Source organism: Alligator sinensis, unplaced genomic scaffold (genome assembly GCF_000455745.1).
Source record: "Alligator sinensis unplaced genomic scaffold, ASM45574v1 scaffold1224_1, whole genome shotgun sequence".
Lineage (NCBI taxonomy): Eukaryota > Metazoa > Chordata > Crocodylia > Alligatoridae > Alligator > Alligator sinensis.
In genome coordinates this window covers 85,588-110,255 of record NW_005842626.1, presented here as the reverse complement: position 1 = coordinate 110,255, position 24,668 = coordinate 85,588, and the positions used below count along the sequence as shown (strand labels likewise).

Here is a 24,668-nt window from a genome sequence, read left to right as displayed (position 1 = left end):
GGACATAAGAAGTATAGATTACCCTCCTGGGTTTTGGAAGAAGGTACAGGAAGGTATGCATCAGTCCATAACTGGACTGATGGGGCTGCTCCGAGAGACCGGGAGAAGTCTTAGCCCGGGCTCAGGATGCAGAGAGGTTAATTGGACATCAAGGGGGGGCGATTGCAGCCACCCAGTTCAGAGAAAAGCTTAATGACACACCGAATTATATGGTTACCTATTCTAATGAAAGTACATACCCCAAAACTGATAGGGGGGTTGGGGGTCCAAATTATTGCCCCAGCCCACACTGGATTAACCCGAGGGTATCAAAGGAAAGAGAGGGGGAAAACGGGATTCGGTCAGCAGCGTGGAAGTTTTTAATGCAGCATGAGGAACCGAAAGGGAAATGGCATGGAAAGCCTCTAGCCGAGCTGCTTATCAGAATGGCAGAGCTGACTGGGGAGGGAGCAGCACCTCCTCTTTCTAACAGGGTAGCGGCCTCAGCCCCAGTCTCTGAGGAGCACTGACGGAGCCCCCATAATGGGACCCCTGAGCAAAGCCCTGGCTCATGGGAGAAATTGGGGACCCTCGATTGGGATCCAGGAGGGAGACCCCGAATACCCATTACGGTGGGAACTCAAGGGCATACCAGTGCACTCCTGGACACCGGAGCTGCGCTAAATGTATTGGGGAGGAAATGGGACCTGAAGCAATTTGAAACTGATCGAATTACACTCTGGTCCTTTACAGGGCAGGAATCCACCGGGGTGGTGTGCACAGGGGTGACCACCTGCATTCAATTCCCAGAGGGGCCCCAAGAAATTAATATAGATACTCCACTGAACCGTTGATTCTGGGAGCCACCTTGTTCAACCGGGAAGGCTGGATCCTGGATCTAGCCAACGGAGTTGTATGGCGAGCACAGACAGCTGACCCCTGGGAGCCTTGTGAGACAAACCCATACTGGAGTTGGGAACGGTGTAAGGGGGTTGGAGCCATTGACTTTGGCTCGGGGGATGAGTGGGTGCAGCAGTTCCCTAACGTATGGGCTAGGAGTAAAAGTGACTGTGGCCAGATCAACACCTGCGTTAAGATCATAAGGGATCTGGTTGCTCCTCAAAAACAGTATAGCTTCCCCAAGCAAGCAGAGTAAGCCATACAGTTAATTATCACAGACCTACTGCAGCAGGGAGTGTCGACTGAAACCAATTCAGAATGTAATTCCCCCGTATGGCCCATCCTAAAGGCGGACCGGGTATCGTGGAGGCTTACTGTTGACTATCGAGCCATTAACAAGGGGACTCGCCCCATGGCTCCTATAGTGGCTAATATGCCTACCATGCTTAGGCAGGGTACAAGAGAGTCCCCGATGGTTTTCTGTAACAGACCTAGCCAACTGCTTTTTTGCAATCCCCCTGCACCCCGAGTCATGGAACCGATTCGCTTTCACCTTTAAAGGGAAACAGTACACCTTTACCCGGGTCCCACAGGGGTTTCACAATGCCCCAGCTATAGCCCACCACCATGTTATATCCATGCTCCAAAGTTTAGCTGGACCCGATCAGGAAAGGGTGGTCTCTTACGTAGATGACATACTGGTATGGGGAGATCAGGAGCGGGAGGTGAAGGAACACATGGGGAGGGTGCTGGCTCTGATCCAGAACACTGGGTTCAGGGTCAGCAGACCAAAGGCTCAGTCAGTCATGCAAGAAGTAACCTACTTGGGTGTAAGACTGGGGGTGGAAGGGAAAAAGATCTATTCCCAGAAGGTCACTGCCCTACTAAACATACCGGTTCCCAAGGATCCTCACTCCCTGAGAGTGCTGCTTGGAGGTTTTAACTTCCTCCACTCCCACATATACCAGTTTACAGAGATCTCACAGCCTCTGTGGAGGCTGCTAAAGAAAAAGGTGCAGTGGGAGTGGGGAGACAGCGAGCAAAAGGCTTTTTGTTTACTTAAGGAGGCGTTAATCGCGGCTCCTGCTCTGGCATACCCTAACACATTGAAGCCTTTACTTTACTTTACTAGCCAAAATTAACCAATTTAAATTGGCAACGAATGAAATAGCTCTATCAGCTGCACTGCTACAAAAAAATTCAGACAGTAAACTGGTACCCATAGCTTACGAATCCCGCAAATTGACAGGTCCAGAGATTAATTTTAACCAGTGTGAACGAGAGTGCCTGGCTGCAGTATGGGCTGTTCAAAAATTTGAAGGACTCACAGAGATGGCTCCAGTAATCATCCAGACACATTACTCACCTTTAAAGTACATTCTGTCAGGAAACCTGACAGGGTCTAAAGTGTCCAACACCCGTATTGCCCAGTGGGCATTGTTCCTGACCGGACGGAGAGCTGGACATGAAACCCAATCTAAGGTGGATATGCTCCCATATGCCTTGTTAATAGAAGGCACTACTCACCAGTGCCCTGGTATAGAGCCTTGCCAAGGGAACACGGGGGTCACTGAGGCTCCACCGCTGGAAGAAAACCCAGCAGTGAAGGATCAGCCTACCCACGTGTGGTTTACAGATGGGAGCTCTAGCTTTGAAAACGGAAAGCGGTTTACTGGATACGGAGCAGAGAATTTAAATAATGATCAGATAGGGGGTCCCTTGCCAGCGGGGTACTCAGCTCAAGCTGCTGAAGTACGAGCTCTGAGGGAAATCCTTGAACAGCATAACTCACCTGAAGGGAAATTGTGGATCTACACTGACTCTGACTTCTGTGCTAAGGCTCTGCTATACTGGATATGTAATTGGAACAAAGCTAATTGGCATACTGCTGATGGCAAAGAAATTGCACAAAAGGGTGATTGGCAGGCAATTTGGGGATGGATTCAAAGGCATCCATCCTCACTATACATTCGACATGTTAACGGTCATCAAAAGGCTGATACTTTAGAAGCCAAAATGAACCAATTAGCAGATGCTACAGCAAAGAGAGGAGCACGGGGAGACATTTCCGTGGTGCAAACCCAGTCCCTCAAGCCACCAAAATTGGAAGATTCAGGAGGAGTATGTTGTTCATCAGGAAACTGGAGAAGTTAGATGGGTACCACCTCCAGGGTACAGAGAGGAAATCATAACTGCTTGTCAAAGCCTCAGGCACGAGGCATCTGAAGCCACAACAGCTAGGATGCAGGAAATTGCCTACTGGCCAGGGATGTCCAAAGATGTGAAGGTGTGGGTGCAAAAGTCCTTGCGCTGTGCAGGGGAGGGAGCAAAACCAAAAGACCCCGGACTCCTCTTCCATCAAAGGTTAGTGGGTCCATGGCAAAGGATCCAAATGGATTACATTGACAAGCTCCCCCGCACAGCACGAGGAAACCAGTACTTCTATAGACTCCTTCAGCAGGTGACACTTGGAAATTATAGAGTGGACCATACGATGCTTAGTAGGCCTGTGTGAATAAGCAGCTATTCGATCTGGCTTCGGGTCCGGCCGCTTCGGATGCCAGGGATCCAATCCAGAGCTCTGGACTGGGTTTTCGCTTCGATCTGGCCAAAGCAGCTCCGAAGCTTCGAAGCCGCCTCGGAGATCCGGCGATAGGGTATAATGGGGAATCAATGAAATATCTATACCTTTGTTGTTTTGTGTCTGATTTGGAGGAAATTTGCAGGGGTGATAGCCCCTGGTGAGGCCACAAAGCATGCCAAGTTTCAAGGTGATAGGTGCAGGGGTTTGGGGGGAAGTGCACCACAAATTCTTGAAAGCAAAACTCATGTCATGTCTGTGTGTTACAAAACAGGGGGCTGAGAACTGCAGGGGTGGTGGCCCCTGCTGAGGCCACAAAGCCTGCCAAGTTTCAAGAAGATCGGTGTAGGGGTTTGGGAGGAACTGCACCTCAAGCTGCTGACAGGCAAAACTTGTAACATAGATGACCCTGTGCATGTTAAGGCGCAGCATGGTGAAAGCTGCAGGGATGGTAGTCCCTGGTGCGGCCACGAAGCCTGCCAGCTGTCGAGGAGATAGGTGCAGGCTCTGCATCCCTAGCTGCTGACAGACCAAACTCGTAACATGGGTGCTTGTGCAACTGACTGTCTCTGTCTTGGGGCAGTTGATTTCTGTATTGATTATTTCCTTTCCTTAGCATGGAGTTTTGTAGGTGTTAATTGTTGCTAATTAACTGGTTACATTAGCTAGCAACTGTGTACTGAGCCAGTCCCTGAGTGAATCATGATTGATTGGTAACTGGTAACATAGTAGCTTAGCAGCCAGGCCTGCAGTAGTTCCCCCCCACCCCAAGACAGACACAGTTGCACAAACACCCATGTCACGAGTTTTGCCTGTCAGCAGCTAGGGGTGTAGGGCCCCAGAACCCCCCTGCACCTATCTCCTTGACAGTTGGCAGGCTTCAGGGCAGCAGCAGGGGCTACCATCCCTGCAACTTTCACCCCGCTGTGCCTCAACACACACAGCGTCACCCATGTCACGAGTTTTGCTTGTCTGCAGCTTGAGGCATAGTTCTCCCCAAACCCCTGCACTTATCTCCTTGAAACTTGGCAAGCTTCATGGCCTCAGCAGGGGCCACCATCCCTGCAGTTTTCAGCCTGCTGTGCCTTAACACACAAGGGTCATCTATGCCATGAGTTTTACCTGTCAGCAGCTTGACGTACAGTTCCCCCCAAACCCCTGTACCAATCTTCTTGAAACTTGGCAGCTTTGTGGCCTCACCAGGGGCTACCACCCCTGCAGTTCTCATCCCCTCCTGTGGTGTAATACATACACGTGACATGAGTTTTTCTTTCAAAAATTTGGGATACAGTTCCCCCCAAACTCCTACACTGATCTTCCTGAAACTTGGCAGGTTTCATGCTCTCAGCAGAGGCTACCACCCCTGCAAGTTTCATCCAAATCAGACAAAAAACACAAAGTTATAGATATTTCATTGATTCCCCATTATACCCTATGGCCACATCTCCGAAGCAGCTCTGAAGCTTTTCCAAAGCGTTTCAGAAGCTCTGAACCACTTCGGAAAGCCTAACAAAGCCAGTTCTTTGATCCAGACATGTCACTTCGGACACTGAAGCGTCCAAAGCTTCTCTGGATCTGAAGCCTCACGCAGCCCTAATGCTTAGCTATTTGAAACTTCTCTCACACAGCCACCTTTTCCTCAACTGGAAGACTGCACTGGCAGTGGTTTCTCATCAAATCTCAGGTTATTTAAAAATAAATCCCACTTTCCAACACAGCCTGTCAGCTTAGCGAATTTATCCCTATGGACTAAACAATGAGCAAGAGACTGTGAGAACAGCCACTGGATCCTTCTTTTCCTGATGCTTCTTGGGAAGATTTAGTCAGAAATTTTTCTCCCACATCTTGTTATCTTTGTATAGCTTATTACAAAATTACTATTTCCAGGAGCACAAAAAGAAGTGTTGCTAATGGTCATCAGGCCTGCATTGCCAAGGATAGATCCTTTTCCTATAGTCATGTGATTTTCCATTTCTGGAGAAACACTAAAATTAAAAGGACAAAAACATACAAGAAAATCTCATACCCCAAAACATTCTGCATTGGATTTTGATAAAAACTTGGTTCATAACCATTACTTATTGCCACAAATAATTAGCCTAGTTAACTATTTCTAATGGTAAAGAAAATCAATCAAGATGCGAACATTTTCAATTTTACAAGCAAGCAGTTCCAAAGCTGAACTATAATATTGTGCATTTTGAATAATCTATGTTCTATTACAGTGATCCCTACAACACTAGGTTGTTTCAATCTAAAGGCAGCAACAACAAATAAAGATGAAAGGATTTGCCTCAAAAATGATAAAAATGTTATTGAACAATATTTCTTATACAAACATTGCAGTTAGAGATACTGCCCTTTATCTCAGTAATCGCATACCCCAATCTTCTTACGCTTCCTTTCCCCATTACAAGCTGACTGACTTAGGTGGCACCAATTGTCCATGTCCAGATGTCATCTAGTCCAAACCCCTGCCTGACACAGGATCACCCCTATCCAAGCTATTCCATACAACCATAATCTAAGCTTTACAGAAAACTACCCTCAACCCTGACACAACATAGACCTAATACCTTAGCCTACCACCGGTAAAGCAAGGGAATAATGGCAGCCAATATCCTGCTTCTGTAACATGTTGTCAATATATGCTCAAGTGGTCTTGGGTAGAGGGTGATACATCCCGCTGCACAGGAAGTCAACCCCCCCCACACTCCATACCAATCACAGTCCATAGAGCAAAATTTCTTCCTGACCCCAAATATGGCAATCAGTCTGACCCTGAGCGGAGGGGCAAGACCCTCTCGCCTGGAACCTGACACTGCTCCTAGCACAGGGGCAGACAATTATTTCAGGCGGAGGGCCACTTACTGAGTTTTGGCAAGCCATCGAGGGCCACATGACAGGCAGCCAGGGGCAGATCAATATTAATTTTCTAAATTTTTTAGGGGCCCCGTGGGCTGGATAGACTGGCCTGGCGGGCTGCATAAAGCCCGCGGGCCACATTTTGCCCACCCCTGTCCTAGCAGGAGACCCGTAGCACACCCCAGTTGAAGTTCTCAGTAGAGATGTAAATGGTTAAACAACAATTATATTTATATTGTTTACTGCTTATCATTTAGTGACCTCCAGTGGGAATGGCCCCCACCCCTTACATCTTTACCATGCATCATGTGCAGGCTCCAGGCTGCTGGTAGGGAGGCATGGGTAGGGGCCAGCAGGCACAGCCAACCCACTAGGGGGGCTTCCCAGCTGCAGAGCAATGGCTTCCCTTCCCCCACATAGGAAGGGGCTGGGGCTGCAGACCTCTCCTGTGCCTGGATCCCCACTGTGTTGGGGAGGAAGGGAGGGAGGTGCTGCCCCCCGCCCCGCCCCCCAGAGATCAGGTGGAGCCCTCCCACTGCAGCAGCAAGTCTTCCGGCCCTGCAGTGAGTGGGCATGTCCGGCACCCCCTGCAGCAGTGTGGCCTGGGCAGGGTGTTGGGCTCCCTGCACCTCCTGCTGCGATTGTGCCATCACTGTCCGGACCTGGAAGGCTCCTTCATATGGCTAAGCTGGGCCATTTTGTAGTTGTGTTTTTGATTATTCCTCCAAAGGTGTAGCACCTTGCATCTGTCCACATTAAATTTCATCCTGTTACCTCTAGCCCAACTTTCCAATCTGTTGAGATCCTTCTGAACTGTGCTCACATCCTCCATGTTCACAATCCTTCCCAGTTTCACGTCATCCACAAACTTCCTCAAGAAGCTTTCTATGCCAGCATCCAAATGGTTAATAAATGTGTTGAATACCACCAGACCCAGGACAGACCCCTGCGGGAATCCACTCAAAACCTCCTGCCGTTCTGATATGGACCTATTAAAAATGACCCTATGCCATAAGGCTATTGACCCAGTTTATCTATCCACCTTGTAGTAGTTTTCTCCAGTCCACATTTCTCCAATTTGTTTACGATAAGCTCATATATGACCTTTTTAAAAGCCTTCCTGAAGTCCAGATACACTATAACCACACCATTCCCTTCATCCACACAAATAGTTACTTTGTCAAAGAAGGAAGTCAGTTTTGTTTGACACTAATTGTTTTTCATAAATCCATGCTGGCTGCTTGTGATCAGCCTTTACTCCTCCAGATGCTTGCTTCCTTATGACATGCTCCAGTAATTTCCCAGGTATTGAGATGAGGCTGACCAGTTTGTAGTTCCCCAGGTCCTCTTTCCTGCCATTTACAAAAAGGGGCATTACACTGGCCCTTTTCTAGTCCTCTGGTACCTGGGCCTGTCTCCTATGACTTCATGAAAATCACTGACAAGGGCCAAGATCTATGCTGCCAGTTCCTTCAGGACCCTGGGATGAAGCTCATCTGGCATTAATTATATTTATTAAGAGTTCAACACTTCTGCCAAGCACAACATATAAAATACTACTCGCCTTTTTAGATTATCTTCTATGTATAATGCTTTCAATTTGTGTTTTCAGAACAGACAGTATCAATAGTAATTTTCAGGCTTTTCAACAGGCTGAAAATAAGACAACAGAGGGACAAAAGCAGTAGCCCTATTTACACTTGAGAAAATGTAATGCAGTCCTTGCTGAAAACCATCTAGCCAATAATGATAATGCCAGCAAAGTGATTACTTGGAAGTCTGGCAAAAGAAGCTCTCAGACAGTAAAAGGAGATAGATCTGGGCGATAAGCGAGATGGCTTTTATTTGTGCAATTGTCTCAAAATGCAATACAAATTAAGTGAGTATGCAACAGAACACTAAAAACTGTTTACATATGACTCTGGAAGGGTCTGTGGCTGGATCCTAAAAACTGTACGGAATGCTTAGAGCCTTTAAATACTTTAAAACTGGGGAACTGTTCCATAACCAACCATTTCTGAGAACACAAAACACACCAAAGAAGAGAAACTGGACAATATCGCTGGTTTGGCAAGTTGTAAGAGAGCTGAAGTTGAGATTCTCAGCTACTTGTTTTAGTGCATATTTTATTGCTATAGGTATATTTAACTACCTGCATGTGGAAATGGCTGCAATAGTTTGCTATTCTGTACAGTAGTTTGTTTTGTGGCGTTTTATTTTTCTGTCCTCTCTCTTTAAGCATGAGCAAAATAAGTTATTCTCCCACTCTACTCAACATTGGTGAAGCTGCAGCTGGAGTACTGCATCCAGAAGGATGTGGAGAAGCTTGAGAGAGTCCACAGAAAAGCCACTCATATGATCAGAGGCCTGAAGAGCAAGCCATATGAGGAAAGGCTGACAGATACGGGACTGCTCAGCCCGGAAAAAGAAAAGACTTTGTGGGGATTTGGTGGCAGCTTACAAATGTCTCAGGGGAGAGCATCAGGGGCTAGGTGAACAACTATTCACCCAAGTGCCCCAGGGGCCAGACAGAAGCAATGGTCATAAACTCCTAGAAGAAGGTTTCATACTGGATATAAGCTAAAATTTCTTCATGGTTTGTGTGACCAGGCTCTGGAAAAGACTCCCAGTGGGGTTGCTACAGACAACTACCCTGGAGATCTTCAACAGAAGACTGGATTCACACCTTGCTGGGGTTATTTAACCCCAGCAATCTTTCCTGCCCAGAACAGGGGGACTAGACCCAATGATCTCACAAGGTCCCTTCCAGCCCTGAACTTCTGTGAAACCTATGGAGCTATTTAAAGCTGTTAAGGTGACAATATTTAGATCTTGAGGAGCACTGGATTTGCAGCTGAATAAAGGCATGACCTATGGCCTAGCAGAGCTGCTGACCACAAGGCAGAATAATAGCTAAGCCAGCCATTTCCTTATGCTAAGTAACCATCTTAACTGGGTTAACCATTTTTCTTTAAAAAAATCAGCAAATAAGCCTGTGTGCTATGAACCAGCTACAGCAAGGAACGAGATAAGATACAGGGGCCCAAAAAGGGTGGAAGATGGTACAACCTGAGACGGAAAAACAGACTGGAATGTGGAAAACAACACGTAATTGGTAACAGAATCTGAGATGAACAGATGCAAAAAGGTGATTGGTGAAGAAGCCTCCAAGTTTTGGTCAAAGTCTGCCCATTGACCGAAGAGCAGGAGTCAAGGTCTTAGACGTGCTCAATAGCAAAAAGACATGTAAATGAATTAAATGCATAGGCAACTCCATGTTAATAAAACAAACAGTAAACAGAGGCAGAGCTTGAGATGGAAGAGAGCTGGGTGGAACATAGGAAGGGCGAGGGTAGAATGAATGGTAATGAGCATGAACCAAAGTGTATAAATATGGGAAAAAAATATTGCAAGCAATGTGTGCAAGTAGCGTTTGCTCCCTGTCTGCTCTGGTTAATAAGTAACAGGATTCATGAGTGATTGGATCGTCGTCTCCCTAGTCGTTGGGCGATGCGTGGAGTCTGGGTCTAACAAAAACTAGTTGTATTCTCACTATATTCTGTCACAATGTTTACTCACACTTCCAAAATATTTGACTTACCACTCCTGGGAATATTTTTTGTAGTCTGTCTGCTGCTGCAAGTGCTTTAGGCTTCCCACCACTGAGACAGTCTTCAAACTCGTATAATGGCTGTCGTACAGGATTGGAATAGGAAATGTTTGCATTGTCAACAAATGTAATCTTCCTGACTCCCCAGCCCTAAGCAAAGGGGGAGAGAAATACAGAGAACTGGTAACATCTTAACAACACAAGACAACAAACAACTAACAAGCACCTTTCAGTCTAGATCAGTGATTCTCAACCAGGATGCTGCAGCACCCTCAGGTTCCTTGAGATCTTTTCAAAGGTGCCACAGGGTGCTACACAATGTTAGCACTGTACAAACATGATTCACAGAATAAATCCATTGGTATCAGCTAATAATCCATAGTGTTAGAAACATTCTTATCCATTGTGGACTTTCTGGGCAGCTATACTTGTGCAGCAAGGCTGTTCTGATGCGCTGTAATTAATCAAGTCTGCAGGAGCATGGTAATTACTACACTCCAGCAGACTCCAGTGTCACGTACATCAGTGTCCCGGAGCTGAAAAACGGTGGCAGGGGCACTAACTAAAGCTCATCAAATGAACTTCAGTTAAAGAGCTCCACTGCCATTTTTCAGCACAGGGACACTGATATACATGATGTTCCGAGCGCTTTAATTACAGCAGCTCTTGGAGCCACTCTAATTAAAGTTTTCCCCTCTCCCTCCACTTCTGGAGCATGTATATAAACATTCTCCGAGGTCTTTGCAACAGAAAAACTACTCCATTCTTTTTTTTCGCAGTCGAAAAATGAATGAAAACTAAGAGCTATCAATTTCCGAGGTGTGCCTTGATTCCAAAAAGGTTGAGAACCACTGGTTGGTAAGTATATTTGATTTTTAACTGCACTAAAAGTTAAAACAAAATGCTTGAGCTATTAGTTTTAGAAGCAAATTATGGCAAAAATATTTTCATAGAATCATATAATGGAAAAAAAGGGTTGGAAGAGACCTTGGGAGTTCATTTAATCCAGAGCTAGCCAACTTGTGGCATGTATGCCACAAGTGGCACAGGCAACAACCGCATGTGGCACGTGGCAAATTAGGGAGAGGACAGCCACAGTGGCAGGTAGGGCAGGAAGCAGACAGCAGAGCTGCACATTGAGCAGGGAACACAGGAGAGGAAGCAGAAGGAAGAGCAGTAGATTGGGCAGAAAGATCTGAGTGGCACTTGGGGTGCATGCCTGATTAATTTGTGGCACGCCTGCAAAAACAGTTGTTCCCCGTTGATCTAGTACAAGCCCCTGGCCAAGACAGGATCACACTTATCCAAATCATCCCATTTTGATAACTACAACTAGAAAAGAGTAATATGTATCAATAGATTAAATTATGCTGCCAGAGGCAACCTTTCTACCCCTGTTGACTTGGATATGATAAACCAGATGCCCTTGGCCACATGTGCCCTGCAGGGTGCACAATTTTGGGGATCAGATCCCAAAGGCAACCAGCACATGATCTTGGGCTCCCTGTGCACTAGCAAACTGAAAGCTGCACATAGTGCCACCCTGCATTGGGCAAGTTGTTCTACATTTTATGTAATATCTGCCAGGGCCCCTTGAAGGCAAATCTTGTATAAGTATAAAACTGTAATGTCAAGTATTTTCAATTTGGCCTTGTTTGCTTTTTTTTTTTTTTTTTTTTGAGGACTCTCCAGTTCAGTCTTTTCCAAAAATGCAACTTGAAGAGCACATTATCTTTTTTTGTTATGCTATCACATTTACAGAATTGCAAGTTATTCTGGGGAAGGCTAAGTTTCGAGTAGCTCATATATGTTGATTTCATTGGATACTTAAGCACAGGGCTAGAAAACATGTATGAAACATCAGCCCATCTTTATGATTCAATTGGAACTTACCATTAAAGTTCTGGCAACGCTACACCCGAGCGTACCAGCTCCAAGCAGCAGACACTTAGCAGATACAACCTTCTCCAAGTCCAGTGTAGGCACCAGCCGCCAGCACATCAGTTTGAGATTAAGATCTACTGACGACTCAGCTAACCTGTGAAGTTAAAAACAAAGCAAGAGCACTCTTGATAATGAATTTTCTAAGAGGCCAGTTTTCCTTTCAATGTCACTGCCAGATAAAAGATGCATATCATTTGCCACCCTAGCTTTCTAGCTTGTACAAATCTTCTCCTTGTTCCAAGCAGTATGCCACCCCAATCCCCCACACACTTTATTATATACACCTGCAAAGAGCAGTGTCATTTGTTGCATGGCAGCTTTGCAAAAGATAGCAAAGCAGGCAATCAGTTTTCATTTGCAGACTGATATTGCATTTTACAGTCTGTAAGTATCCCTCTAAAGCACTGGTCAGATCAGATCGCTGCAGTTTGTCCACGGAGGAGACAAATATAGGAGCTTTTTTCACCTGGAGAAGTCAGCTCTCCTTAAAGCTGATTCTTCATTTAAAATGTCTCTCTGCTTCCCATCTTAAATTTGATTTTGATTTCAGCAAAAGGAATTTGATCTGCATTATATATGGCTCTCTCTTAAACACACACCTTTCTAAGGAATGGCTTGAAACAATACTATTTACCTGTATACCTCAGAGGAAGAAAGAATGGACATTTTTACGCAAAAAAATAAAATTAATTCAATAAGGATTTGATGCTACAAGGTACTGAGCACTCTAAGATTCCACTGATTTCAGTGGAAGTTGAAGGCATTCAGCCCATCATGGAGGCTCTCTGCACCTCAAAGATACAAAACCTAAACAAAACCTGAATTTAAGTCATGAAATTTACCAATAGCACATTCTCTATACTGGCTGCCCTGGCTTTATTTCCGGTCAGTGCAGTAACTGGGGACATAACTTTAAGTGTCTTCATCAGTAATGCTATGTTTAAAAATTATGAAGAACAATAAGAACATGGACAACAGCTTGCCTTCGGCTTAATTTTGAAAAATAACCAATTTGAACTTTAATGTAGTACCTTACCTTGCAAGTACTTATTTCTGGTTGTAAGGGCTTTTTACTGAGAAGTCCCATTATCTTCAATTGGACCTTTCAGGGGAGTATGTATGGCACATGGTAATAACTGAGGCCAGGACTGGGCACTAATATTATTGCAACAACATTTTCTCACTAGACAACCATCTGAGAGGCACATTGTTCACTTCATCTATTTCACCTGCAGTCCGATATAGCAGAGACCTGCCTATCTTATAAAAGGTTTAAATCACCACACACCTTTTAGGATCCATGCATTCACTAAGATTCACCATTCTTGGACCCATGCCTCCTTTTTGGTTCTTCTCCCATCCAACAGCTTTTGGACAATCTACTTGTTAAAACAAACACACAAAATTAATTTTAGCCTGCCAACATTTTTCTGAAACTCTAAATTAACTCAGAATGTTAAGAAATACAGCTCTTCATAACAACATATGGCTAAAATTTGGCAGTGAGTGGCACTTTCAGAATGCTGTGCTTTACAACACGCCACTTTAGAAGTTTTAGCTAAAATATGTTTTCTTCATCTAGACTGGGTATCTAGATGCTGAACCTAAGTAGACTCAGCCACATTTGATTAGCTTAATCAAAGCTAATTGACCCTCTGGCATCCCCTGGGAATTAACCCTTCAGCCCCCAGATATCTGGATATGTAAGCTTCTTAAGAACACCACTTGGCAGGGCACAGCAGAATTTCAGGTTCCCTCAAGAGGGCAACAATCAGCCTGCTCTCCAAACACATGCAATTTATAAATTTCAGATTAAAATCCAATATAATATTTAGAGCTGACAAACAATTGCAAAATTAATCACAATTAATTGCAAGTGTAAAAAAAAAAAGTCGCAATTTTGATTTCAGAGTTAAAAAAATCAGCCCCCCCCCCCCCCACCCCCAACAGCCTGGAGCCCATGCACCCTGTGGTTCCTCCCCCAGCCCACACAGTCCCAGCCCTGACTCCAGCCTGCCCCACGCCTGCTCTGAACTCACACTGGTCAGAGCAGACCGGCCAGAACCCATGCAAACAACCCTGACCCTGGACCACCCTGCACCTGCTCAGAGACACACCTGCCCATGCTGAGCAGCAGCGGCACCCATATTATTATCTGTAGATGCTCTACTTTTAGCAGATTGCACCCAAAGCTGCTGCTCAATGAGGGGGAAAACCTGCCCCTCCCTCTTGCTGCTGTCGGGCCCTTCTGGCTCCACCTGCCCAGAGCCCATGCCCAGGTTGCCCTGCAACTCCTTTGCACTGCCACTGGGTGGCCTGTAGGCAGCAGTGATGGTAGTGGAAAGAAGCAACAAGGCAGCCCAGGCACAGGCTCTGGGCGGTCGCAGCAAGAAGGGCCCGGCAAAGGGGAGGGGCCGCTTTTCCCTCACACCAAGCAGCAGCTGCTGTCGCTGCTGCCACTGCTCAGCATGGCCAGGCGGTTCAGAGCAGGCCTGGGGTGGGGTGGGGTGGGGTCAGGGCTGTGTGTGTGGATTCTGGCTGGTCCAGAGCTCATCCGCTCTGCTGGGTCAAGTCTGGAGAGGATGTGGGGCGGGCCACATTTTGCCCACCCCTGCTCAAAATGGATGTGTGCAATTAACATTCGTTACAAAAATTAACACCTTAATTTGTTTTGCATTAATCACGTATGTTAACTGCCATTAACTGACAGCCCTAATAATATTTAAGTATTATTATCTGTAGATGCTCTACTTTTAGCATATTGCACCCAAACAAACCATGCCCAGCACTTTTCAGACAGAGACGCACATGAAGGGGAAAGAGAAAGGTTACAAGAATACATATGTGTGGTTGACTTTATTAGGAGTGATTATATGCGATTTATTGTGACCACACATGCAAGCCTATTAATTAATCTTTTTATATATCCATGCTGATCTCTCTCAGGATTATTATAAGTAATAAACAACACAATTCAATCCTCACAGTGAGAAAAAGGAATAAAAGTCAGAACATCCAAGCCTCAATACTGCAAACAACTAAAAACTTATAGTATATAATTATCTGCAAAATTGTGTGTTAAGTGATCATCACCTCCCCATGTCTCCATGTTTCTGTCTGTAAAGTGAGTAGAATGATATGTGGCAATTGTGGCTTTTGCCTAACTATTATTTGTTAAGTACAGAGCTCCTTCTAGGAAAGGAGCTATATTGTGATGAAATGTTATCAACATCCACCAAGGTGCTCTCAGTTTACAAGTGTGTTGTAAATTCCTTCAAATGTTAACACCATCATGAAATATACATCCAATTTCCCAACTCACATAACAAGTGAGATGTTTATAGTTTTATAAATCTACCCTCTGCTCCTATGAGAATCTTGTTTCATGTAATTAAAACGATCAAGCATATCTGTGACAATATAGAGATTAAGCATGTAATAATGCAAGATACTACAGATTATGTATGAGCTGTAACAGATACTACAAGTCACATTATTCCTACAATAAAAGTAAATGCAGAAAGGTATTGAGATGAGAGAAAATTAATTTTTATTCAAGGAAACACATCCGCTTTCTGGAAGATAAACCTATTTTCTTTATAGAGACACCTGAATAATTTAAGATGCACTATAGCTGAGGCAGGTGCTAACATATGCAATGATTTAGCAGCATTAATCCTTTTATCTCTAAAGTAATTATAGAGAAGCAAGTCAAGTAATTCTGAAATTGCTAAAAGTGGATTACCTGGACTCAGCGCCAGCTGTGAAAGCTTTATTTCAAAGAGGATACTGTGCGTTACATCTCTTACCCCTTGCATGGTCCTGTCTCTGAAGCAGAGCACTTCAATTGAATGGAGATGACTACCCCTGGCATTAAAAAAGCAAGGAAGTTATAAGTGATATAGAATTTCTCCAAGGGAGAGAAGAGGAGCAGTTAAGCAGGAACTTTATTTTAATAGTCCTCTAGTTTGATATAGCTGTAATCCTTTAGAGACTCTGAATATCACCAATTTTCTAGTAGTATGAGTCCCATGTAATAAAGTGTGTAAACAGCCAACAGCCATAAAGAAACCCCCAAATCCCCCATATATCAGCATGATCAAATATCCTGTGGTTCACCTACACTAGAGAAGTCCAGAATGCAGCCTCAATGTTTAATGCCACAGTCTGCATAAGATACTTAGTGCTAGTTACACTGTATCTCAAGCCACAAAACACAAGACAAGCCCCAGAGTACCATTTAAACAAAGTTAAATTGTCAGATCATCACAACTTGCTGTCCTACTTCCTCTAGACTTGGTATGCTTCTCAAGGTCCCTGTTCTGATAGGGTTTTTTTTTTTTTTTATCCCTCTTACCCTCTTAGCTCCACCCCCAACTTAATAAAGGTGGGGTGACTGAAGCACCAGTCCCAGGTCAAACCCTGGAGGAGTGAGGCACCAAGAAAGCAGAACCTGCACTTCCAGCATTGCCACCTTGGCACTGCATGGCCGCTGACACTGCCCTATGCACAGCTGCTGCTCAGGGCACTCAAGGGCTCAGTTATGCCTCTGACCCCCATTATTCATTATTTCTTTATTACTGACCTCTAAAGACAAAGAATTAGGTGTGAAGGGAACAATATTTGTGATTGCCGTACTGCATGACAGGCACAAATATGTTCTAGCCACACATACTGGAAAAATACAGTTAGTGTACCAAGATGAAGGTTTGTTTTCTCACTGCATCTATTATTAAAGCATTCAAGCAAAAATATGAAGTTGGCAAGATAAGCTTTAGCAAAAACAACCCAGTGTTAGGTGGATATTTTTTGTCATACAAAGACAATGTGTCAAATTAAAAAGCCCCAAATATTCAGCAAGGTACAGGCAGAACCATGTCAGAAGGACTTCTCCAGAGTCTCTGTCACTCAGAAATTTTATTCTATGAAGTGAGACAGCTCTCAATAGCACATGCATTCTTATCAAGTCTTTCCTATATGAATACAAGAATCCAGAGCACAAACTGCTTCCAGGTCATGCAAAAGCTTACAGCATTCTGAAGTGGAAGTTGCTGCTCATTAGTTTAAACTCAGTTTTAAAAATCCTGCAAATTCCTCAAAAAAAATCCTCTCTGACACACACTGTACTTCTCAGGAATAAGTCTGTACTACAAGCAAAATAGTAGCAGGTGAAGTTCTATTTTGAGGGAATTTCAAAGTGAGGAAGTTTAAGCACAGGCAATAAGTCTGGAAACAAACCAATAAAAATGGGGAGGAAGGATGACTCTGAGCAGCACATGATTATCTGGCAGTTAGAGCTGGCTTTTCTTCACTCACTAAAATCAGGGGGGATGGGTAGGGGGGAAGAGGGAGTGCAGGAAGGTAAAAATAAGTTCCCATACACAACTGAGAAATCTTGCCTCTTATTTACAGAGAACCTTTCCCAACAAGTTCTTGGAAATTTTCCGCATTTTGACTTTTTCAGTTAATTCTGTATGCTTCAGGGAACAAAGTTAGGGCTGAGGTGGGTTGCACATGTCAAGTGGTGTTGAAAAAAAAAAAAAAAAAAAAAAGAAGATAAACAAACAAGTACCATCTCTGGGCTACCAGGACCAGTATATTTCTAAGCGGCCATCCTGGATACTGGACAAAATTGCCTGGATCATAAATTCCAATTGTCACCTGAAAGTAAAAACAGTTTCACTGAATATTTAATTCATAACAGCATATAGGCCATATTAATAGTTGCTATGCATTTTTATATTAAAATGTTATAACCATGAGAGATCACATTGGATGCTATCTTTCTCAATGTAATGTTTACCACAGCTTCCAGATTTATTCATTTGGCCACCTAATAAGACACACACTTCATAGAAGCATACATATTCTCCAAGTTACTTATGTACCTATTACAGAGCCTGTAGAAGCCTATCAATTACTCAGATCTTTGCTCAATTCTTAAGCAAGCCTCCCGATTAATTTGGTGGCTGATCATGAACTAAAAGCAGACAGGCTATCAAACGCTAACAAATAAGATAAAATCCCTGGCTAGGACAATCCACTACAAAAGCAATTTAAATAACTGGGTCTTAATTTGAGGTACTGATGTTGCCTTCCAAAATAAACATTAAGGGAAAAATTCATTCTGGGATAATTCAGGTTTCTCTCATACAGAGGAAGATCCCACCTTGTAATTTACGTTTGTATCAATGATCTTATATAATTTCAAACTACTTGCACTACCGTTTTCAAACTCCACCCTTAGTCTTTTTTGTATATTTCAAGGAAGACACTAATTACTTCCATGACCGTTTTAATTTCTTCTCTCATCATGAAACATGACTCGCTTTACAGGCCTCTGTCCAACACAAATTATACCTTCTTCATCCTCCACTATGGAGTTATGTTCTCATCACTTTAGTACCAAATAGCAAAAATTATGCAAAACACTAAGGGTACAGACATATACATATGAAGCACTTTGAATACCACCACACTTTGCAACGCTACAGTACTGAGCAAGCATATGGGCCTGTCCCAGGTAAAGTGTTTTATTGCGTACTGTAGCCAATATCAGTGTGCTGCTCCACAGCTAGAGGGGCTAGTGAGCAGGCACCACAGTATGCTTCTTGGTCAGGATTCCGCAGAGGCTTCCAAGGATAGAAGAATGCAAATGGCAGAGCCTTATGGGTATTTCATCTCCAGTTGTCTGTTTGGTGCTTCCTGTCATTGTAGGGCTGGTCCACTTCATCTTGGGAAGGATGTTCAGTTTCACATGCATCGTCTTCTCAGTAGGAGCAGAAACTGGACCGTTAGAGATACCTTGTCCTACAGTCTTACAGAGAAACAACAAGATGCTAGCTCTGCTCTCATACTCATAGGAGATAGCTTTTGCCTGCCTGGCCATATTTACCTTACTATTCTAGGACATCAGGACTCTTCCAAGCATGCTGGCACCACACTTCCTCTGCTTCAGGACTAGCCCACAGGTGGTCAACAACTAGATTTGCCTGGATAAGATTTCCAAACTGCATTGGGGTCACTGATGATACCCACATTCTCACTCCTGGCATATTGCAGCTTAGCACACATCCACTACTAGGGCAACTTCTCTATTATGGTGCAGGGCATTGGGGACCACTGAATGGCCAGGCAAGGTTTACAATGCCAGTCTTCAGAAATTCTATTTTGTGTCCCTGATAATGCAGGGAACATTTATCCCCCAGTGCTCCCACCATATAACTGAAAGGCAGAGCTACTATTTCTGCCCTGCTCAAGAATCAGGCTGACCTGCTCATCTGGTGGCCCGTGAAGCTTTATTGCTTTATCCCATGACTGGATAACTGGCTGCTGGGATACTGGCCTCAAATACTGGCTAAACAGTTGCTGGACAACTATGGAACATGCATTTGACCACTTTGAGGAATAGAGAAAAAGTACTGAGAGTCTCACAATGTGGAAGGCTGGGGCGGGGGGGTGATCTGGTAGGCTGGGAGAGAAGACCAGCTGGGGCTGTTGAGACTGACAGAGCACTGCTCACAGCATGGTCAAGATGCCAGATGGAAGGCATGAGCAGAGATAGCTTGTCTTGCCACATAACCCCACCTCTATTTTTTGAGCTGCCATGTCAGCTTCTGTTCTTAGGCCCCCACCAGCAACTGTGGGAGCAGCCCCAGCTGCAGGTGCTCACCCCAAGTCATCACCAAGTCATGCCAGTGTAATCATAAGTGATGAATGCCACAAACATTCCATGCATTCCTTATCAGGGACCTTTCCACACTTGCTTTGGGCTCTTGAAACAGTAGGTACATCAGCCCCAGCTCCTACATGGGGACCCTTGTCTGTCTGTGGCTGCCAAATAGGGCTATGCAAAGCTTTGGTCCGATTCAGAGGCCGAATCTCCGAATCGGAATCAAATCGAGAGAAGACAAAAAATCTCCAAATCAATTTGGAGGCTCCGAATCTATTCGGAAAAGATTTGGAGATCTGGAAGGCAGCCTTTCAGGGGTACAGAAACCGAGAAGAGGAAGGGGGAGCGGGGGGGAAGACTGACATCTCTAGCTGGCCAGTGAGTGCGATCTTTCCGACTCCCCTTCCAATCACAGTGCTATGGGGGAGGGACATAAAAACAGCATATAAGCCTCTGTCTGCAGGCTTTAAGTGCCTTTTGTGAGCTTTTTCTGCCTGAGCAACAGAGTCTGAAAGGTACTAGACTGGCTTGACTTCCTATGTAGTCAGTCTCCTGCTATTGTTTGTTCTTGGAAAGGATTGGATATAGCTTACTAACTAGAGTCCCTCTACTTATCCCTATCCAATCCACTTCTTTCAATTTATATTTGTCTTTCGGTGTTTTTTCCAAACACTTTTTAAAAAGAAAGCTGTTTTTTTCCTGGATGTGGGATCTATCACTGTGCACCGAGGCACACATTACACACAAATACATCTGTTGCAGAGCACTTAGGTGCCCTGCTCCTAAGAAGGGAGAAAACTGCTAGGGGAAGAGCCCTAGCAGGGAGTAATGAGCACAGCTGCTGGTTGCCAGGGCAACCAGAGGAGGTCAGCTGACCAGAAGGGGCAGGGTCTGGCTCCCATATAAAGCCCAGGGGCTGGCCAGGTTGGCCGTTCCCTGCCAGTGGCCAAGGGGGAAGAAGCTCTCTCAGGGAAGAAAGGGGAAGCCTGACTGCAGGAGCAGCGTTTGACACTGCGGAGGGATGGAGTATTCCCCGGTAGACTCGAATGATGTTTTAGCCGGGCGGCTTTAATTTATGTTACAGCAGAGCAAGACGGGTCATGCAGGGCCCAGAGAGGAAAAGGGGGCCAGATTATAACAAGGCCCAGACTGAACAAAGTCAATTCCATCAGTGAGGCATGGGCTGCGGTGTAGGGGAGGAAACAGAGCTGCAGATAGCGCCCCCTGGCATTGGGGCAGTAAAAGGGCAGCCTCCCACTAATTAACATCAATTAACAGCAAGGCATGGCAGGAGAGAAGGCAGGCTGTTACCCCAGGAACAGGTGTGCAGGCCACGGAGCGGATACCTGTTACAATATCATAGAAGTCAGATATTATTACAACACAGAAGTCAGACATTCCTAAAACAAGAGATTATATATAGTTATTCATATTATTAGTTATAGTTAGTTACATAGAGACTAAAGACAACACAGAAGTAGTCAGACAGAGACTCAGATTAACACAACACAGAAGTCAGAGTCCTAGAAGAAGAAGAGATATTATTTTAGGTACACAACACAGAACAGTAATCACAACACAGAAGAAGTCAGACACAATCATACATCAGAGAAGAAGACATATATTATATTGTTAGGTAGTTACGTACACAGACACATTTTCCAGCACAGGAAAGACTAATATGAAGACTGCTAGAAAGGCAGGTGCCAGGTCTTCTGACAGGTGAAGGAGAGGGGCTAGATGGGATAGGGGGAGAGCTAGAGCTGCAAGTCCCCCCCACAAACACACATGCATCCTGGCAGCCATGAGTCTTCTGCTGCCAGTGGAAGCAAGGAGGTGGGAGCAGTACCTGTCCCTGCACCACCTCCCCCAACTTCAGAAATAGGCACCAGCAGCAGAATGACCGTCTCCTCCACCCCAATTTCATCTCCCAGCACGAGCTTCCCACTGCCAGAGGAGGAGCTGGATTTGGAACCAGGGGACCTGAGCACCCTAGCTAAAGACATTCTGAGGACTGAGGAGGAATCTGAGTTTGTGCTCCACACCCCTCAAAAAGTTCCCCTAGACACATCTCCTTGTCGGAAAGGCACCTCATAGGAGGTTGTGGAGGGAACTGGCTTGGCTGAGTCAGTTCCTCCTGTTGTTGTGCCTCTGCCTGCTGAGGAGGGGAATAAGGCAGGATGCCTTGGGAACAGAGCTGCCAGTGGTGGTGTCGTCACCACCACCCAACTAATTTCAAAATGCAGGCAGGTGGCAAGCTACTTTCACCACAGCATCAAGGGGGACAAGATGCTGCAGGAGAAACAGGCAGAACTGAGCATCCCACACCACAAAATCATGCAGGATGTGGAGACTCAGTGGAACTCCACATACCTGATGCTCGAAAGGCTGGTGGAGCAACAAAAGGCCATCCATGAGATGGCCTTGCTCAGGGAGATTAGGATCAATGCTCCCCTTAACAGAGCTGAGTGGAATACCATCTCCCAGATCTTGGTGGTCCTCAAATCCTTCCTCCAGGCCACCAAGACCCTCAGCACTGGCAATGCCCTCCTTAGCCAGGTGATCTCCATAATGAGGGAACTAGACAACCAAATGGAAAAGTTCCAGGGGATCAACGTTCCTGGCTAGGGCAAGCCGCTTTCTCCAGATATGCAGGCATTGGTGAGGCGGCTGAAGGAGGGCATCGGGAGATGGCTGGATCCCTCGCGGTTCAGTAAAGTCCACATGCTGGTGGGCATGTGCAACCCAAGGGTGAAGGGGAGCATGTGCACTGGAAGCACCAAAACCCTCGATCACTGTACACAGGTGCTGGTGAACAGTTAGGGAGGCAGAAGGGCAGAGGCAAGGGGGATGTGGAAGAGGGGGATCCACTTTCCCATGCCAACACACCCAGCACTGGCACCAGCACCAGCCAGTCTCCTCCATGCCACCTGCTGCCAATGTGAGCCACAGGCATGGCTTCAATGTTGGGGTCCAGATGCATCAGATCCCAGCACTGGGCAGGTAGCACCGAGGCTTCAGTGGTTACCTATCTTGCCAAGGACATGGAGCCACTGGATTGAGACCTCTTCACCTACTGGGCAACCCGGAGCCAGATGTGGCAGGATCTGGCCACAGCTGCCCAGGAACATCTGTCCTGTCCACCAACCAGTGTTCCGAGTGAGAGGTTGTTCAGCATTGCTGGGGATGTTGTGACCCCCCACCGCACCTGCTTGGATCCTGGTTTGGTGGAGCAGCTGGTGTTCTTGAAGGTGAACCTCCTGCTGCTGGGGTTCCCCAAGCTTCATGTGCAGACGGCGTGAGTGCCACCCTCCTCACTCCATCTGCACCTATTTCCATTTTATTTTCCTAAACTAGTTAATGCCCCACTCTCAGAGCTGAACGGGGCACTCACTGTATCACCAGCCAGCAGGGGAAGAACATGTCTCTGCTGAGCTTCTGTGCCAGGACAAACTTGGAGGTATGGATGGAGCTATGAGGAAGGAGGCGGCCCCAGGTTCTGGGCAAGACCACTAAAACTGCATTCTGCCAGGGCTGGGGAGGTCGGGTGGGACTGCTGGTAGCATGGCAGCCCCAGGAAATGCCAGGACCAAGGATCCCCCTGGTTAAAGGCAGGTAGGAGGCACCATAACCTCCAGCTACCAAACACACGCACATAGTCCTGGCTGGGGAAAGCCCAGACCCATCACATCTTTGACAGGCCTGAGGCTTGCTGGTTGCAGTGGAGTTCTGAGGCTCCAGGTGAGCTCAGCTTAGCTGCCTGGGATACCAGCTTTCAGGTTGAAAAACCTTTGTCAGGCTGAGGAAGCACCTGCAGTTGGTTTGTACGTGCTGCTCCTGGACAGAAGGAATAGGACAGAAGCCAAAGCCTGGCCTAGCATGCAATGCAGGCAAGAAAGCCAGTCAGTGCAAATGCAAATGGATGCATCAGGGGGTCAGGGACAGGCTGAGGGTGGGGGGGGGAAGGGGGATATAGCAGCATAGGTAGAAGCGAAGAGGTACCTGGGGAGTCAGATGTCCAGCAGGTTGTAGTGTGTCACATATCCAATGTTTATATTGAGTCCATGAGTTTCATAGTTGGTAGGGTCAGAAGGGACCTGAGCAGATCATCAAGTCCGACCCCCTGCCACAGGCAGGAAAGAATGCTAGGGTCAGATGACCCCGGCAAGGTGTCTATCTAGCCTACTCTTAAAGACCCCCAGGGTAGGAGCGAGGACCACTTCCCTTGGAAGTTGGTTCCAGATCCTAGCTGCCCTGACTGTGAAGTAGTGCCTCCTGATATCTAGCCTGAATCTGTTTTCTGTCAGCTTATGGCCATTGTTACTCCTGGTAGTGCTCGGGGAACCTGGGACTCTCCCATTGCCTGCTGGTCTCCCTTGGCCAGTTTATAGATGGCCACCAGATCCCCTCTCAGCCTCCTCTTGTGGAGTCTGAACAGTTTCAGATCCTGTAGCCTATCCTCATAGGACCTGCCCTGCTGCCCCCTGATCATGAGAGTGGCCCTTCTCTGGACCCTCTTGATGTTGTCCACATCCCTCCTGAACTGCAGCGCCCAGAACTGGATGCAGTACTCCAACTGGGGTTGACCAAGATCGCATAGAGGGGGAGGATCACCTCAGTGGATCTGCTCGTGATGCATCTGTGGATGCATGACAAGGTGCGGTTAGCCTTTCTGACTGCATCCCCACATTGCCGGCCCATGTTCATCTCTGAGTCAATAATGACTCCAAGATCCTTTTCTGCCTCTGTGCTGGTGAGAGGGGAGTTCCCCAACCTGTAGATGTGCTGCTGGTTCTTCCTCCCCAGGTGCAGTACCTTGCACTTGTCAGTGTTGAAACCCATCCTATTCTCATCTGCCCACCTCTGTAACCTGTTGAGATCTGATTGCAGCTTGTCCTTCCCCTCTAGCGTGCCCACCTCCCCCCACATCTTAGTGTCTGCGAATCTGAACAAGGTGCTTTTCACCCCCTCATCCAAGTCGCTGATGAAGATGTTGAACAGCGCAGTCCCGAGGACCGAGCCCTGAGGAACTCCACTGCCCACATGCTTCCAGGTCGAAAAAGACCCGTCCACCACCACTCTCTGGGTAGAGCCCTCCAGCCAATTGGCAACCCATC

At 46.0% G+C, this 24,668-nt stretch overlaps 1 protein-coding gene across 16 annotated transcripts in view; it reads right to left on the bottom strand.

Moving 5' to 3' along the window:
• ATG7 (autophagy related 7) overlaps positions 1-24,668 on the bottom strand; it is a 316,197-nt gene that overhangs the window by 247,027 nt on the left and 44,502 nt on the right. For 11 of the 16 annotated variants that reach the window (XM_025215164.1, XM_025215161.1, XM_025215160.1 and 8 more), the window contains 5 exons: positions 17,452-17,540; positions 15,625-15,746; positions 13,168-13,261; positions 11,829-11,973; positions 9,927-10,085 (listed from right to left, as the gene is read on the bottom strand). In XM_025215164.1, coding sequence (XP_025070949.1) covers positions 9,927-10,085; positions 11,829-11,973; positions 13,168-13,261; positions 15,625-15,746; positions 17,452-17,540 — 609 coding nt within the window. Of the gene's footprint in view, positions 1-9,926; positions 10,086-11,828; positions 11,974-13,167; positions 13,262-15,624; positions 15,747-17,451; positions 17,541-18,423; positions 20,197-24,668 lie in introns of those variants that run through there. The other 5 variants (XM_025215156.1, XM_025215163.1, XM_025215172.1 and 2 more) reach the window with 4 other exon arrangements.